At 41.1% G+C, this 16,828-nt stretch overlaps 1 protein-coding gene across 1 annotated transcript; it reads left to right on the forward strand.

Annotated features, from left to right (window-relative positions):
• The first annotated feature begins 2,718 nt into the window (after positions 1–2,718).
• Positions 2,719–12,302, forward strand: LOC111553583 (myosin regulatory light chain 12A). Its single transcript, XM_023228487.2, has 4 exons — positions 2,719–4,225; positions 9,355–9,550; positions 9,972–10,133; positions 11,811–12,302. Exons 2-4 carry the CDS (start codon positions 9,370–9,372, stop codon positions 11,981–11,983), a joined length of 516 nt encoding a protein of 171 aa, XP_023084255.1. The 5' UTR covers positions 2,719–4,225; positions 9,355–9,369; the 3' UTR covers positions 11,984–12,302.
• Positions 12,303–16,828: the final 4,526 nt, after the last annotated feature.

Below are 16,828 nucleotides of genomic sequence, written 5' to 3' on the forward strand. Positions count from 1 at the left end.
AGATTATTCAAGTATTTGAGCTTGTGTCCCAATCAATGATACGGAGGTAATAATATCTATCTCACAGTGTTGTTGTAAGAATTAAATACTAGAAATGTTTATACAGAATACCTAGCACATAATAGGCACATATAATAATAACTGTTCATTCCATGTTTTTCTCCCTTTAGATCTGACTTGGGGAAAAAAAACGACGACAGCTTACTCTGAGGCAGGAGCAATGGATAGTGTCCTTGTAGAAATTCTAGTACTCCCAAAATAATTGATTACTATAAATATTGAGTTTCCAAATCATTAGTGCTGGGTTTTCTCAACCTAAGCACTACTGACATTTTGGGCTGAATAATGCTCTGTTGTCGAGGGCTGTCCTGTGCATAGTAGGACGTTTAGCAGCACCCCTGGCTGCTACCCACTAGATGCAGTAGCTGTCCCAATTGTGAAGAGCAAGACCGTCCAGACATCGCCAAATGTTCCTTCAGGGCAAAACCCAAGCACCACTCCTCCACCATTGAGAACCACTGCAACAGTGGATCATAAGCTCACATTTAGTGGGCCTTGAGAGGTATTTTTAAAATTAAATGACATAGAATTTGCTATAGACTGAATTGTGTGTCCCCTCCCTGCCAAATTCATATGTTGAAGGCCTAAACCCCAATGGGACTATATCTGGAAATATAATTAAAATATAATTAAGGTTAAATGAGGTTGTAACGGTTGGCCCTAATTCATTAACACTGAAGCCTCATAAGAAGAGGAGGAGATCCCAGCCATTTGGGAGGCACAGGCGGGTAGATTACTTGAGGTCAGGAGTTTGAGACCAGCCTGGCGAAACTCTGTCTCCACTAAACATGGTGAAACTCTGTCTCCACTAAAACACAAACAAACAAACAAAAAAAGGCCAGGTGTGGCATCTCATGCCTGTAATCCCAGCACTTTGGGAAGCTGAGGCAGGTAGATTACCTGAGGTCAGGAGTTGGCAACCAGCCTGGCCAACATGGAGAAACCCTGTCTCTATTAAAATACAAAAAAAAAAAAAAACAAAAAAAATTAACCAGGTGTGGTGGCACCTGCCTGTAATCCCAGCTACTCGGGAGGCTGAGGCACAAGAATTGCTTGAACCTAGGAGGCAGAGGTTGCAGTGGGCCAAGATCGTGCCACTGCACTCCAGCCTGCGCAACAGAGTGAGACTCTGTCTCAAAAAAATAAGTAAATAAAAGTAAAGAAATAAAAATACAAAAAAAAAAAAAAAGAATTTAGAAAACTAAAAAAAAAAAAAAAAAAAAGAAGAAGAGGAAGAGAGCGAGATCTCTCTGCCACATGAGAACACAGGAAGAAGGCGACTGACTATCTGCAAGTCAGGATGAGGGCCTTCAATCGAATTGGCCAGCACTTTGATCTTGGACTTTCTGGCCTCCAGAAGTATGAGAAATAAATTTCTAATTGTTTAAGCCACCCAGTGTACAGTATTTTGTATGGCAGCTAAAGCAGACTAATAACAGAATTGAAAAGAACAGAATAGAAAATTTTGAAAAACATTATAGGTAGTCAAGTATTTCTTAGTGAAATAAATTTCTTACTCTGAGTATTGGTCAAAAGGTTGAGGGAGGATGGCTTGAGCCTGGGAGATGGAGGCTGCAGCGAGCTGTGATCAAGCCAGGGCACTCCAGCCTGGGCAATAGAGCAAGACCCTGTTTCACTCTATTTGAAGCAGAATTCAAGTCTCCAAACTTTTAGTAAAAACGTGAGAAGGAGATTATCACACGGAGGTAAAGATCTCCCGTAGAGTCCAAAAGGGTAGAAATATCAGAAAGAGTCAGAGGCCTTTGATAGTGGGTCCAGTCATCAGAACTGAATATCAAAACACTAGGTGGACATTTGAAGAACATTTTAACGAGATGTTATTTTTCCACATTGGTTGACTAACCGTTTTTAAATCCATAGTTGTGGAATGAATAAATGAATGAACACAGACTACACAATTCCTGTTCATCTTCAATCAGCCAGGCCCTCTGATCACCTCCAGACAATCAGGCGTGCTGCTCCCTCTGCCTGATCTGTCTCTCCTTTTCTTTCCCCACTGAATTAATTCTAGAATCAGCTCTTTAACATCCCCCGGGGGACACCTTCCACTAGTTCCCAGACAAGTTTATTCTTCGTTTGTGCTCCTTCAATAGGCCCTAACTAACTGTACCCTAATTATTACATCTGTTCCACCCTTGTTCCCTGACACCCCGCTAACTCCGCATTCTTTCCATTCCTCCCGCCCCCATCCCCAACAACAACTATGTTGTGTTCCAGAAAGCATAAGCCACAGCCCCCACCACAGTGCTTGGCAATGCGGTTGCCGTTTAATACCTGCTGACTGAGTGGAAGGAAGACAAGGCAATTACCTGACTCAAAGAGAAGCAAAAGAATGCTGCCTTCAAGCTGAGGGGAAGACTGAATTGTCCGTTTCCTTCTGCTCTAAAGTATCCTCAGGAGAGGACGTTGGCGGAGCTGGTGCTCTCGTGGTGTCAGGCCACCACCCTGTGGAGGTGTCATGCACTGCAAGTGCTCGCAAGCTCCAGGAACAAACGCAGCCGCGCAGTTGTCTGGGGTTTGCCCCGTCGCTGCCAGGCCTCTCGCTGAGTCCCCGCCCTCGCTGATAAGAGCCCACTTGGGACCCCCGTTACGTGGTTGGCTTCCCAGGACCTGCCCTTAAAGACTCTGATTTAGTGCGTTGGAAATGACGCAATTGTTTTTATTTTTAATTGGTACCCTGAGTAATTCGTACCATCAAGGAAGTCTGGGAAACAAATCACGTTTGTTTCAATCACCTGTGGAACTGGGGCGATTCCCCCCCCCCCCCAGTGACTTTATCACGAAGTTAACTTTGGAATATGCTAGTGGTTAATACACGGAACGTTCCCGAGATCCCTCAAGAAAGAAGCTACGAATACTTAGAAGATACTATTCCGCAGCGTTTACAGACAGTTAACACTGTCCGTTCCAGAAGGATTCGAGTGACGGCCTGCTTTGAAGGCGAAGACCACAGGGTAACCCAAGCTTCAGAAGGGTTCTGGCCACGGAGCCACACTGGTCACTGTCTCCTAGTGCTGGGATGACGGCTCGAGCATTAGAGGATCCCACTCACTCCTCTGGTAGATGAGGTCAGAGAGCTGAGGGGGCCAGAACAAGTCTTCCTTATCGGATTCTGGGCGGAAAAAGAGAAAGTCCTCCCGGACTTTAGTAAGAGTCATTGTTACGAATTGTTCTAGGCAAGGAGAACTCAGGAGAAATAGGCCCAAGTTTTGATTTCTGTTTTCACCAAGCCGCAAGTCCTAATCGTAGCAAGAGGTGCGAGGGAGTCGCCTTCCTTCCCGCCTAGTGGGACCCAAGTCAGGCTGTCTTTGTTAGCCAGGGTCAAAGAGGCTCTGCCAGGGAAAAACGACGGCAAATATTTTTCAAGAGGGAGGGAGTCTCCAGCCACTTGTGACCTTATGAAATCCGTCTGGGCCAAAAAGATAATGGACGCTTGGCTGAGGGCCCCAGGGACACACGTTTCCTCCTGTATGGAGAAGGCGGGACTCTTCATAAAATTACAGTGCACACAGAGCTGGCATCAAGGTCCACTCCCGGGCTACACACACAGCTCCGAGGCCCTCAGGCGGAGACCCAGAGCCCGCGAGGGGCGTCACGTGCAGGCACACTACCGCGGAGGCTGGAGCCCGGCCTCGGGGCGGGGCGAGGGCCAGTCACGTGTGTCCGCCGCCGTCTCCTCGATTTCCCTACAAGGACTTGGGCCGACGGGCCCCGCCCTTCGCCGTGCCCTGGAATGTGCGACCAAGCAAAGCCACAGGACGGACGCAACCATCTGCGGAAAAGATAGGGGGGAGGAAGGCTTAACACTGCAACAAGAGGTACAAAAAAGACGGAAACTCAGTTAACAGGACCCAGCGAACCATTATATATTGCTCTATATTCTAGGTCGCCCGCTTTACACTTCCTTCTCGTGCACTTGGTCAATACCGTGCTCGCTGACCACATTGGCGACTTCCCTCCATGTCGCCCCTCCGTGAAGTCTGGCCCACTCTGCGGGCCAAGAAAGGTGACCCGGTTTCCTTCCGGCTTGCTAAGCGGAGGCCGGAAGCGGTGGTTTTTAGCGGCTCTCTGGATAGTAGGGTGGTGGTGTAATAGCGGCAGCGAGGGGCTCGCAGAGGTGCTCGGATTCTCGTAGCTGTGCCGGGTGAGTGGCACTCGCGTTCGGGCGCGGGACACCCATCCCGGGGACCTGTCTCCGCGGGGCAGCTGGAGGGCGGCGGGGCTCCTGGCGCCGGGAGCGCACCTGGGCAGGTGTGCCACCCAGGTCCTCGGTTCTGGGATCCGAGGCCATGGCTGGGAGTGGCCCAGACCGAACTTGGCTCCTGTGCCCAAACTTGGAGCCCGGGAAATGTGGCCTCGCTCACTGGCGCCTTGATCTTGGGCGACTGCCGGGCCCGCGAAACCCGACTCCTGCAGAGCTGATTCCGGGACTATTTTTGTTTCTAACGTCAACTTGCCCGATTCAAGAGAGTTTGCGCAAAAAATGTAGCCCATTGTCCCCCCGCTGCAGCTGTTGTTGCAGCTGTGTGGCTACATTTAGGAATAACCAACTCAAATTGGGAAGTTCTTCAACTCAGTACCCGCTCCTGTAATTAGAACTTTTTTTCTTTAAGCGATGAAATTTTGGACGAAGAGATCTGGAGTTTAGTTTGAGGCTCCAGGAAAAACTCCAAAATATAATGCCTTGTCCCATTTGGGGGGACAGTTTGAGCTAATTCAATTCGCCATGGAAGTGTTTTCTTTTAAAGTAGTTTAGTAGGCATATGAATGTATCTGTCAGTTTCTTGACAGACCTATGGATTTAGCAGAGATTTTAACTTAAGTGCAAAAAGTTTTATATCTAAAGGCGAATAAAGCGAATATTTCTTAAAATTATTGGTATTTGTTTCATGTTCTGGAAGGGCTCTGATCCACGGTCATCAGAAAAGCACTTTATTTTCAAAAGCGAAGCTTTACTGGCAAGTCAGCCCTAACAGCCAATTGTCTGTCCAGTGGTGAGAACTTTTGGGTGTGGCAGTCCTAGAGAAGGAATCCTACCTTCAACCGGAAGTTTGCATAAGAAATGAAAACTTGGTTTACTTGGAACGGAAGCACCAACTTGAAAATACACTTTTTAAAAATTGCGGTTAGCACCAGAAAATAAATTACACTTAGTTTTTTTTTTTTTAAGGGCATTGATTAAATGAGGCGGTGTATTTGTTCAGGGTTTAAAAAGCGACCAAAATGATAGGTGCTATCACACTACGCAGTGTTTTGTAAGATGGTAGTTTTTTCTTGAAGAATATCTGATATTTCTCAGAATATTATCAATCTGAGTGTTCGTTTTGTAGAAAAAGTTTCTAGATTATTTTACATTTATTGTCACTTTGTAAATGCTGGACTCTAGGGTTCTAACCAGAGCACTGTAATGTATATATTGGTATGGATTAATCCCATTTTATAAGTGAACATAGTTTCTAGAGATCTAAAAAATCTCATGTCCTTTGGTGTGTGGGGAAAGCCACTTTGAGGATCTGTTCTGTTTCTGCCACCTATTAATCTAGTCTAACATTTTCTTTAATCGTGTTGTGTATCTCTCGTTATAGCCCATGATGATTCTGAGTTAAAACACAAAATAAAAAACAGATTCATTGCCACCAGCGCTCACCTCCTCTGACTTAAAAAGAGGTTATGCTCCTTTAGATTAATCTGTAAACTCAGTCTCCTGACTGCCCTTCATCCACTTTCTCATGCTTCTGAAATCCTCTTCTATTTTGTAGAAGCCTGTTCTTAAGTCTCCTTGCTTTACAGTTTCATACAACATATACTCTTTCACACCAAAGATCTTTCATTTAATCCTTCAAAAATAAAGACTCAGGCCGGGTGCGGTGGCTCATGCCTGTAATCCCAGCACTTTGGGTGACTGAGGCGGGTGGATCACGAGGTCAGGAGTTCAAGACCAGCCTGGCCAGGGTGGGTGAAAGCCCGTCTCTAATAAAAATACAAAAATTAGCCAGGCGTGGTGGGGGGCGTCTGTAATCCCAGCTACTCCGGAGACTGAGGCAGAGAATTGCTTGAACCCTGGAGGTGGAAGTTGAGATCGCACCACTGCACTCCAGCCTGGGCAACAGAGCGAAACTCCGTCTCAAAAATAAATAAATGAAGACTCGACTTTATGACTGAAGAGCTTTCGTAACTTGGAAACCTCGGGTCCTTACCTGGCGATCTTTGCATCCTAAAGAATAATTACACTGACAGGAAATCTTTTCAATTTATTTTACCCTAGCTTGCTTTTTGTAAAAAGTACTTTCAACTTTTTTAGATTAAGGAGTATACCCTAGTTTTCTAAACTTAGATGAGAGTTGTGCATTTGCTGAAGGCTTATTACATGAAGAGTGATAGTCTCAATTGTTTGCGGGAAAGTAAAACAGCAAACTAGAATAATAGCAAAGAGGGAGGACCCTGACAATATCAGAAATGATCTGCTCCTTGAGATCACAGCACTGTTCCTGATTTGACTCCCTCCACCATTGTTTATTCCCCCCACACTTTTAGTTTGGTAGGAAAAAAACCCACAGTTTCTGTATTTTGGAAAAGTGACTGAAGCCAAACTCCCTATCGCTGAAAGGTTTCTGGTGGAAAATAACTCAGATCAGAATCCAGCCTCGAAAAAGTAAAGGCCTAGGTAGTAACTTGCTCAACATTACACTATCAGTTTTTGGTAGAATTAACTACCTTAATTTGTTAGAATTGAGACTAACACCCAAATTCTTAATTCTAACTATGCCTTGTAGCTTCTAAATGATCCCACACTGGGTTTTTCAAGGTCTTCCTCCTCCCCAATCACTTAACTACTCAGAAACATCTTTTCTGAACTCACAACATTTAATTATTATGTACCATCTTACGAATTATTTTTCATTATTGTCACACACTGTTTTAAGTTTAGAGTCATACTTCTGGAATGAAAACTATGACTCATTTCATAAGTTGAACCAATCATCTCATTTCTTTATAGTTGCCTCCCCAACTGTATTTTAAGCTCCTTGAAGATAGGACACATGCCTTACATTTCTTAACTCTTAAGTAGTATTCAACATAATTAATATGACACGATACATATTAGTGTAATTAACTGTTCATAATAAGATTGATAAGATGAAGTACTGAATATGCTGAAGAAGAGCTCTATATGAGGCCATTGTCAGTGCTGACAAAAAAAACTTTTTTACTTTAAAAATCTATTTTATAATACATTTACAAATTCAAAAAAGTGCATGATTAAAAGAATAGGAAATACATCAGAATTCAGAAAACATACTACTTTACAGCCAAACCTAAACATTTTGAAAAGGTATCTAGAGGACCCCCATAAATTTAGTAATATGAGATTTTATATAATAGATTAAAAAATCAGTTGTGGCAGCCGTTTGACCTCATCAGTTCTTTGTTCTTAAAATAGCTGACATTTCTGCATCATTAGGGAAAGACAATGTTGTCACACAAAACAGACTATTTTTAAAGATGTGCTTTGGCTTGCAAAGGCGTGACATGCCTACAATATGAAAGCGATATGGACTAGTAAACGTGTCACACATTGGGTCTCAACCTCTTGCTGCAAGTCCTTGAGTACATTTAAGAGATGGAGGAATGATATACTCTATAACTCTTTGCCGTTTTTAACGACAGCACTTATAACAGAGAGGAAAGTACAACCCCATGTAGTTTAGATATGAATGGGATTTACTACCCCCAAAGGTGTTATAGAATGAAAATATGCATTTATGAATGGTTTAAGTCATGAAAGGCAGCATCCTAAAAGTTGATTAAAGAATTCTAGGAAATTTGGGAGCAGCATATATCATAACTTCTGTGCTGTGTAGGATATATCTTTTCAACAATATATTCCAGTTGCCATATGGTGCATACTGGATGGGCTGGAATTTGTGACTATCCTTTGTGGAATTTCCTATTAAAATCTGAAAACAGATTTAGCTTTTAAAAATTTGAGGCAGAGCTTTTCTGATCATTCCGTAATTATATTTAGTCTGGACAATGTGGTTATAATCAAGGAAATAATGTAAGAAATTACTTTTTAAACACATCGGAAACATATTCTTAGGGTCACTGTGGAGCGCTGAGATCTAGGTGGTAGTTCATTCTTTGCAGTCCACAGACTTATTTTTAGAGCAGTGGCATAGTGTTTTGCCAGATCACAGCTAAATGTTTTCAGAACGTAAGCTTTAAAATTGTTATCCCGGTCAGAGTGAAATCAGTAGTGCCTATTTTAGACCTGCTTGGAAGAATATAACTCAATGCAGTGTCACATTTTTGCTGCTGAGCGGTTTTGCAGACTACCATCTTCACTGCAACTCTGAAGGATGGTATGGTAGAATTTTATTGTCTGATGACTATGGAATTAACTTCAAACAAATTTTTGTAGTTTTTAAAAAAGATTGAGTATTGAAAGGAAAGTTGCCTTTTTATTTTAGGTATTACTAGACATTCTTTTTAATTTTAACTTAAATTTTACTGGGATAAATTGAGATAAGAGAGCAAAGGTAGTTTCTACCTTTAAGATGTTTTCTAAAACATTTAAAATTATTTTAAAAGCTTGTACTCTGATTTCTGTTTAGAGGTCTTAGATACTTCCAGTGATTTAGTGTGACTGTAATACAAGAAAGTGGTTTGGATAGAGTGTAATGTCTATAAAAACTGTAGATGAATTCCCTTCAGTTTTTTAATACTTTACTGTTAGCCTTTCAACAAATAGTTTTCTTGAACTACTTTTGCCTAGAGGTGAGGGTACAATAAAAAATGTTAGTTGAAAGTGGAAGAACAATATTTGTCAATAGAGATTAGGAGATGAAGACCTGTTCCATCAGTTAGTCGTTCTTACTATTCCTCACCTTTCTGTCCACCGTAGTATGGAATAGCCAATTTAGGCTAAGGCTGCAAAGGGTGGACCTACTGAAGATGAATTAGTATCCCTCAGCACCCCTATAGTGCTGAAGTATATAACTTGGGAGTCTCCTAGGTAACCAATTTTTTTTGCTGCTTGGTTTTTTTATTGTTATCAAATCAGCAGATTTGGTTATCAGCTGTTGTTAGCTATATAGCAGTACGGGTCATATGTAATCTTGTTGACATGTGTCTTCTAAAGACACATTTCTGAGTAGCTCAAACATATCAGGAAGGCTGATTCTGTGTACTTTTGTTAATCATTGTTTTGATTCAAACTTAAGTAATCTTAGATGTTGATTTAGTTTTTATTGTATTTCCTTTCCTAATTAGGACTTAACCACCACCATGTCAAGCAAAAGAGCAAAGACCAAGACCAAGAAGCGCCCTCAGCGCGCAACATCCAATGTGTTTGCCATGTTTGACCAGTCACAGATTCAGGAGTTCAAAGAGGCCTTCAACATGATTGATCAGAACAGAGATGGCTTCATCGACAAGGAAGATTTGCATGATATGCTTGCTTCATTGGGTAATGCTCGGTTTAAATATTCATCTATTGGATAGAATTTCCACGGTGCCTTTCATGTTGACTTCATGTCTAATGGTTTGAGTGAAGTGTGGAACGGTGTTTCCCACCAGACCACCAGCAGATTCCTGACCCTGTCTTAGGATTGGGTTGGGGTTCGTGTGTGTGTGTGTGTAAAAACACTAATCTGGATTATGGAAGCAGTATGATTCCTTCTGACATTCCAATGGAGTATCATATACTCTCCAGACTCTTTAATAGGCCCTACTCATTAAGAAAACTTTCCCCCCAAGTAGTTTTGCTGTCATGAGTGCAAACAGTAAACTGTATGAATGATAATCTTTCTTACCAAAATGTTTGCTGTCATTAATAGTTGATATGTATTATAATGTAATTAAAATTATGACCCATTTTAAAAATTTAGGGAAGAATCCAACTGATGAGTATCTGGATGCCATGATGAATGAGGCTCCAGGCCCCATCAATTTCACCATGTTCCTCACCATGTTTGGTGAGAAGTTAAATGGCACGGATCCTGAAGATGTCATCAGAAATGCCTTTGCTTGCTTTGATGAAGAAGCAACCGGTAAGTGAGAGGTAACCTTTAATTACAAAGTGATTTAATTTTTAGTTATGGTAACTAAAATATACAGTGACTTAAAATATGATAACACCGTCAGGTTTGTACTACACCTGTTTTTTTAAACAGAGTTCTCTTGGCATGTTTGTCACGCACTTTCTGCTTCTGCCCTAAGTAGTAGTTTACAATGAATAGGTTGTATTTGAAACCTCTTTGGGAAACTTGTATTACCCCTTTCCTAGCATGTTACCTCCACAAGGGTTAGGCTATCAGAAAATATGTATTGAATAAAAAACTTTTTAACAAAATAATCTTGATGAAGTATAAATTGTTATAGGCTGTGGCACCACTACAATCCTGTGTGTGTTTACCAGATTCTGTCAGCTCTCAAATTGTTTAAATCTGACATTTAACCTCTATTTTAAAATATACCCAGTAGAACTTAGGGTCTGGAATTAGACTATCTGGCTTCATATTCCTCTTCCACATAATAGCTGTGTAATTTGGGGCAAGTTGCTTAACTTTCTCTAAACCTCTGTTTTCTTATTTGTAAAATGGGCAGTATTACCTACCTCACAGGGTTGTTGTGAGAATTAAATGAAGTGAGATGTACATGAAGTACTTAGCATACTGTGTGGCATAGAGTTAACTCTCAAAAAAACAAAATGTTAACTATACAGGGGCCTGATCCTTTGGCAGAAGTGTATGTAAGAGAAAACATAATGAGGGAATATTTTCCATGACACCCAACTCAACATGGCGTAGCCAAGTGTGTTTAGTGAAGGAAGGTACAATCTTGGGTTGCCTGAGTTAGTGGGACTAGTTTAAATACTGGGTGGTTGCCAGGGCCTGCTGATGGAAGCATGGTCTGGCTTTCAAGGCTCCCCACATGTCCATGCCAGTTATTTGGGAAATCTTAAAAATACCAATACCAGAAAATAAATCTGGGGTGACATCTGATTCTTGTGGGCAGGCAGGTTTTATGAGAACCCTGGTATCAAATTCCCAAAGTAAAGAACCCACCTTTCATTTTACCTCAGCACACCTCCACTGCCTAGCACAGTGCCTGCCACATAGTTAGTGCTCAAATACTTATTCCATGTTTTTGCATGTGCTGGGACTGGCCATATTTGTTATAATAATTGGATTTGTAAACAGTAAAAATTTCATTTTACATCTGAGAAAACCAAACGGCAGGGATAAAGTAAAATGCCTGAAATAAAATAGCTTGTTAAAACTGGGCCTCAGGTTTCCAGTATTCTTTCCACTGTACCACTTTATTGATGTGTATGATGTAGTGTTGATTTTAGCATGGCAGGTCGATGTTATTTGCTTGTAGAATAACACGTGACCATTCAAGCCACTTTAAGGAACCGTAAGGCTTAGATTCTTTAACCATACTTTCTATTACTTTGTTTAGGCATAGGTTTAGTCTATTATCAAGAGATCAGAAGCTGAATGTGGAGGCAGAATGATACAGCAGAGCGATACTGCTAAGCATCTGGGCATTTTTCTAGACACTTCCCTGCTGAGGCTGTTTTAAGTAGGTGGACACCCTGTAGTTCATATATTTGCATGTTTATAGTTTTTAACGTACAGAACATGCTTAGTCGAGTATAGATATTCTTTGTAATTCACCCTCAGAGTAGTATGTATTCTGATCCCTTGTTCTTTATTCTCCAGGCACCATTCAGGAAGATTACCTGAGAGAGCTGCTGACAACCATGGGGGATCGGTTTACGGATGAGGAAGTGGACGAGCTGTACAGAGAAGCACCTATTGACAAAAAGGGGAATTTCAATTACATCGAGTTCACGCGCATCCTGAAACATGGAGCAAAAGACAAAGATGACTGAAAGAATTTCAAATTCCAGCCAAACGTTCCTTGTTGCCACTTTGGGTATTTTTGAGATTTTCTCTTGCATGCCCTTAGCTTTACAGCTTTTGCATTTCCTGTTGTATTTATTCTCAGCCATTTTGGGCATATGTATCTTTATACTCAGACTGGAAAAGGGACTTTCTATTGATATCATTTTCAGAATAGAAAATAGGGTAATTTAACCTACCAGCCCTTCCCCCCAATAACTGTGGTCTATACAGAGTCAATATATTTTTTTCAGAGAAAGTTATTTGCTCGATTTTTTCTGAATCATAATTAAACTTTATGATAACATACTTACTTGTTTAAACTTCTTATTTACCAAACTGGGCCTTTGTTGGTTTTAGTCGTATCTTCCAAAGAAAGGTAGATGAGGGAAATCCTAGAAAATGATATGGTTGTTAGCTTTCTCTTCCTCCAATTTTCCTAACAATCCTATCTCCTCTACTATCCATTCCTCCTCCTCCTCCCAAGGATATCCAATTTTAACTGCCCTAATCAGGTTTTCTGCACTTTGTCTTCCAATTCTTAAAATAATTTCCTGTAGAACTGGCATATATATGGTAGTTTCCGTAGTTTTAAGTTCTTAAGTTGACATACCTGCCAACATTTCCTCTTTATTTAAACTTTTGTAATTTCTGATTATTTAAAATTAGACCAGGTCACTGAGTGTAATTTCAATATTTCATATTTTTAAAAACCATTTTGGCTTAAAGGTTCTGTGGAATGCTACCAAAGAGAGATTTTTTAATGTTTGGTTTTAAAGTGCTGGAAATACAATGCAATATTTTTTTATTATATGTAGTTCTTCTTTAACACAACAATGCCTATTGAAAGATATTTATGCAGAGATTCACCACGAGTCCATGTATGAGTTTTGGACATTCCTGACCTTCCCACAACCAAAACAGCTGAACCTACATGCCTGGGAAAGTGAGGTCATTATTTCAGTCCTAAAAATAACTTCCACTGTTTGCAGAAATGCAGAACTGTTTCATAGTTAATCAGGGAGTGGCAGAGAGTTTCATTCTTTTTCAGCTTTAAAAATCTGACTCTCAAAGGGCTTCAGGATTCTCTTTTTTTTTTTTCCAGACAGGGTCTCTCGCTCTGTCATGCAGGCTGGAGTGCAATGGCATGATCACAGCTCACTACAGCCTTGACCTCCCGGGCTCAAGTGATCCACCTCAGCCACCTGAGTAGTTGGGACTACAAGCATGCACCACCGTGCCTGGCTAATTTCTCAGTTTGTTGTAGAGACAGGGTCTCATTATATTGCCCAGGCTGGTCTCAAACTCCTGTACTCAAGTGATCTTCCCACCTCTGCCTCCCAAAGTGCTGGGATTACAGGTGTGAGCAACCATGGCCAGCCCAAAACTCCCACTCTCAAAGATTCATGAGTTTTAAAATATTTGAAACGGAGAAAAATTTGGTTGAAAAGAGTTGACAATTAGCCCATGAAGATGAGTAATTGACAATTACTATAATAACTTCAAGTTTTATGCTATGATTATCATGACTCTCCTTGGACAAAACCATTACTTCATTCAGTATAAACAATTACTAAAAGCCTTCTGGGCATCAGGCCTTTGCAGCCAATAAGATCAGCTAGATCCTATAACCTGAGAAGGCCAACGCTATAGGAATAGATGGACTAGTCAAAGCTAGTTCTTGTCCTCTTCAACATTAGAATCTTAGAACCTGCCTTCATTCTTTGTCTTTTGTTACTGAATTTTATTCACTGGTTAAGCCAACATACTTTTTCCCGGTTATGGCCATGGTGCTAAAATCTTCTTTTTTGAATTGAATTTCCATATCAAGAGAAAAAATGATCATATGCTTTGTTAAATCTCCAGTGAAGAACAGATAACACTGTTTCCACTATATGAAAAACAAGGTACTACTAAAATGATCTCTTGCAGGGTTCCTGCTTCCCTTTCAGGTAACTGCTCAAAGAACCAACCTGCATTAAGAACAATGATGTACCCTGAATGAAATCATTCTCCTAATTTAGTAATGCCATTCTTTGCTTAAACAAGAATGATTGCCAATAGAAAGGTAAAAGCATCCATTTCAATGGTGTGTTTGACTGAAAAATCAGTCTCAAAAGTTTCCATGATGAAAGTCAAACTTGAAACAAACCATTTCAGAAGATCTGGCTAGGCATCTTGGCTCACATCTGTAATCCCAGCACTTTGGAAGGTCGAAGTAGGAAGACTGCTTGAAGCCAGAAGTTTGACATTAGCCTGGGCAACAAAGCAAAACCCCATCTCTACATAAAAATAAAAAAAAGAAAAATTAGCCGGATATGGTGGCGGGTGCCTATAATCCCAGCTACTCCAAAAGCTAAGGTGGAAGGATTGCTTGAGCGCAGGAGTCCGAGGCTGGAGTGAACTGATTGTGCCACTGCACTCCAGCCTGGGGTGATAGCGAGACCGTGTCTTTAAAAAAAAAAAAAAAGAAAGAAAAAAAATTGGACAAAACTAACCTAATGGGGGTGGCATCCTTATCTACCTGATGAAAGAACCTATGACTTGAGAGCAGGAATTGAATGCTCCTGGGAAAGAAAGGAGGAAGGCCTGAGCATAAGAGACAAGTAAAAGCAAATTGAGAAGGAAAGGAAACCATTTGCTACAAAGTGAAAAGAGGAAGGACAGCGAGAGATTTAACATCTAGACTTGAGGATCAGATAAAAAATGATCAGAGTTTGAAGAGGTAAATGGAGCCACAAAAACCGTTTTACGGAAACCTAGTTAATGTCAAGAGTAAGGAGGTTAGTAGTGTCCAACACAGAAAAGTGGAGTATGGGAAGGTTTAAATGAGACGCCCCCAGATTTGACAAGTCCTTAGTCATGTTTGCTTACCTTTGCTGTCCATAAAGCGATTGTTGTAGCTAATCCCACATTGAAGAAATGCCCAGTTTTCCCCGTGCTGCTTATTCCGTTTTCACTTGCTCTTCCATCTTCCAAGTCCCTATATCTTTTTAGTCTACATTTCTCTGTGTCTGCTCAAATAGCAGGAATTGTGACTTCTCCAATGTTTATCCACATACATTTTAGAGTTGTAATGAGTTTACAACTTGTTTTTTCATTTACTAAAATTATATCTCATGTTTTGGCATAGCCACATTGCTTTTTCAACCATTCTTAACTTCAATTATCTTTGACGTGTGTATGCTATAATTGACAATTTTCCAATGATAGATATTTAGCTATCCAGCTATTTTTAATAGTGAATACATTTTTATTAATGATTAAACAAAGCCTATATAGGCGTTTCTTTTGCATCTAGAGAGAACAATGTACCTTAGAATTATTTCTTCAGAATAGTGCTGTCAAATAGAAGCTTCTGTAATTATGGAAATGCTCTCTGTGCCATACAATAAGGACACTAACCACACGTGGCTATTGAGCACTTAAAATGTGTGTAATACTGGCCGGACGCGGTGGCTCACGACTGTAATCCCATCACTTTTGGAGGCCGAGGCGCGTGGATCCCAAGGACAAGAGACTGAGACCATCCTGGCCAATATGGTGAAAACCCGTCTCTACTAAAAATACAAAAATTAGATGGGCGTCGTGGCACACGCCTGTAGTCCCTGCTACTCAGGTAGCTAAGGCAGGAGAATCGCATGAACCCGGGAGGCAGAGGTTGCAGTGAGTCGAGATCGAGCCACTGCACTCCAGCCTGGCCAACAGAGCAAGACTGTTTCAAAAAAAAATGTCTCTAATACTGCCAGACGCACTGGTGTGGTGTCTCTCGCCTGTAGTCCCAACTACTTGGGAGGCTCAGGTGAGAGGATCGCTTGAGTCCAGGAGTTCCAGGTTGTAGTGCATTACGATCACACCTGTGAATAGCCACTGCATTCCAGGTATCAAACGTATCAAATACAACTGAGGAACTGAATTTAAGTTTAGCCACATGTGGTTAGTGACGATTGTATTGGACAGCACAATTCTAGAAACTTATTTTTTTTAAATTATTTAAACTATCGAACCAAAACCTAGACTACAGTTAAGGAAAGGGTAAATATTGTAGAACCAGGTGTGACTTTTCAGCAATTGCTTTTCTAACACTATTGAGAAAATACATACAGTTATGAACTGGATTTAGAGCTGTGCTGCTGGGATGACGACCACCGCATCAGCGTCATGTGTGCTTACCAGAAAATCGAATTATCCTCCATCCCTTCCTTACTCACTGAATCCTAATACCCGGTTTTGAGGCTCAAAAATGTTTTTTAAAGTCCTGTTATTAGGCGTGCTACTGTTTAAGAACTGCTATAGAGTGCTGAACACAAGCTCCCTCCCTTCTAGGAATTTCTGATCAAAGATTTCTAGAATATAAACTCCCTAAGAGACTTTGAATTCATCTCTCAGCATGCAGCACATGTTAAGGCAATAAGAAGAGTTCAATAAAGATTTGCTATTAGATTGCCAATCCTCCACCATCCTGAAGTAATGCTATTTTAGTAATGCTAGATGAAGTAATGCTAGATTACCTCAAGGTGAGGGAAAGATCTTGAAGAACACAGCCACAAACACGATCTAGAACAAAACCTGAGAAACGTAGCTTCGTGTTTTTCTTTTTTCTTCTTCTTCTTCTTCCTTTTTGTGGAGAACGGGGTCTCGCTATATTGCCCAGGCAGGTCTCGAACTCCTGGACTCAAGCTATCCTCCCGCCTCCGCCTCCGTGAGGAGCTGGGATTACAGGCGTGAGCCACCGCGCCAAGCCGCTTCGTGTTTTTCTTTGTGTGTGCATGTATGTGTGTGCGTTGCCATTTTCTTGATAAAGTAGTTTGAATAAAACTTTCTTGTGGCTAAAA

This window comes from Piliocolobus tephrosceles, chromosome 18, assembly GCF_002776525.5.
Source record: "Piliocolobus tephrosceles isolate RC106 chromosome 18, ASM277652v3, whole genome shotgun sequence".
In the NCBI taxonomy this organism is placed as follows: domain Eukaryota; kingdom Metazoa; phylum Chordata; class Mammalia; order Primates; family Cercopithecidae; genus Piliocolobus; species Piliocolobus tephrosceles.

What these genes read in the sequence shown, in the direction of transcription:
- LOC111553583 (XM_023228487.2), top strand. Translation starts at nt 9,370, where the DNA reads ATGTCAAGCAAAAGAGCAAAGACCAAGACCAAGAAGCGCCCTCAGCGC. An exon ending in TGATATGCTTGCTTCATTGG is followed by an intron (nt 9,551 to 9,971) that starts GTAATGCTCGGT and finishes TTAAAAATTTAG; the next exon opens with GGAAGAATCCAACTGATGAG. An exon ending in CTTTGATGAAGAAGCAACCG is followed by an intron (nt 10,134 to 11,810) that starts GTAAGTGAGAGG and finishes TTTATTCTCCAG; the next exon opens with GCACCATTCAGGAAGATTAC.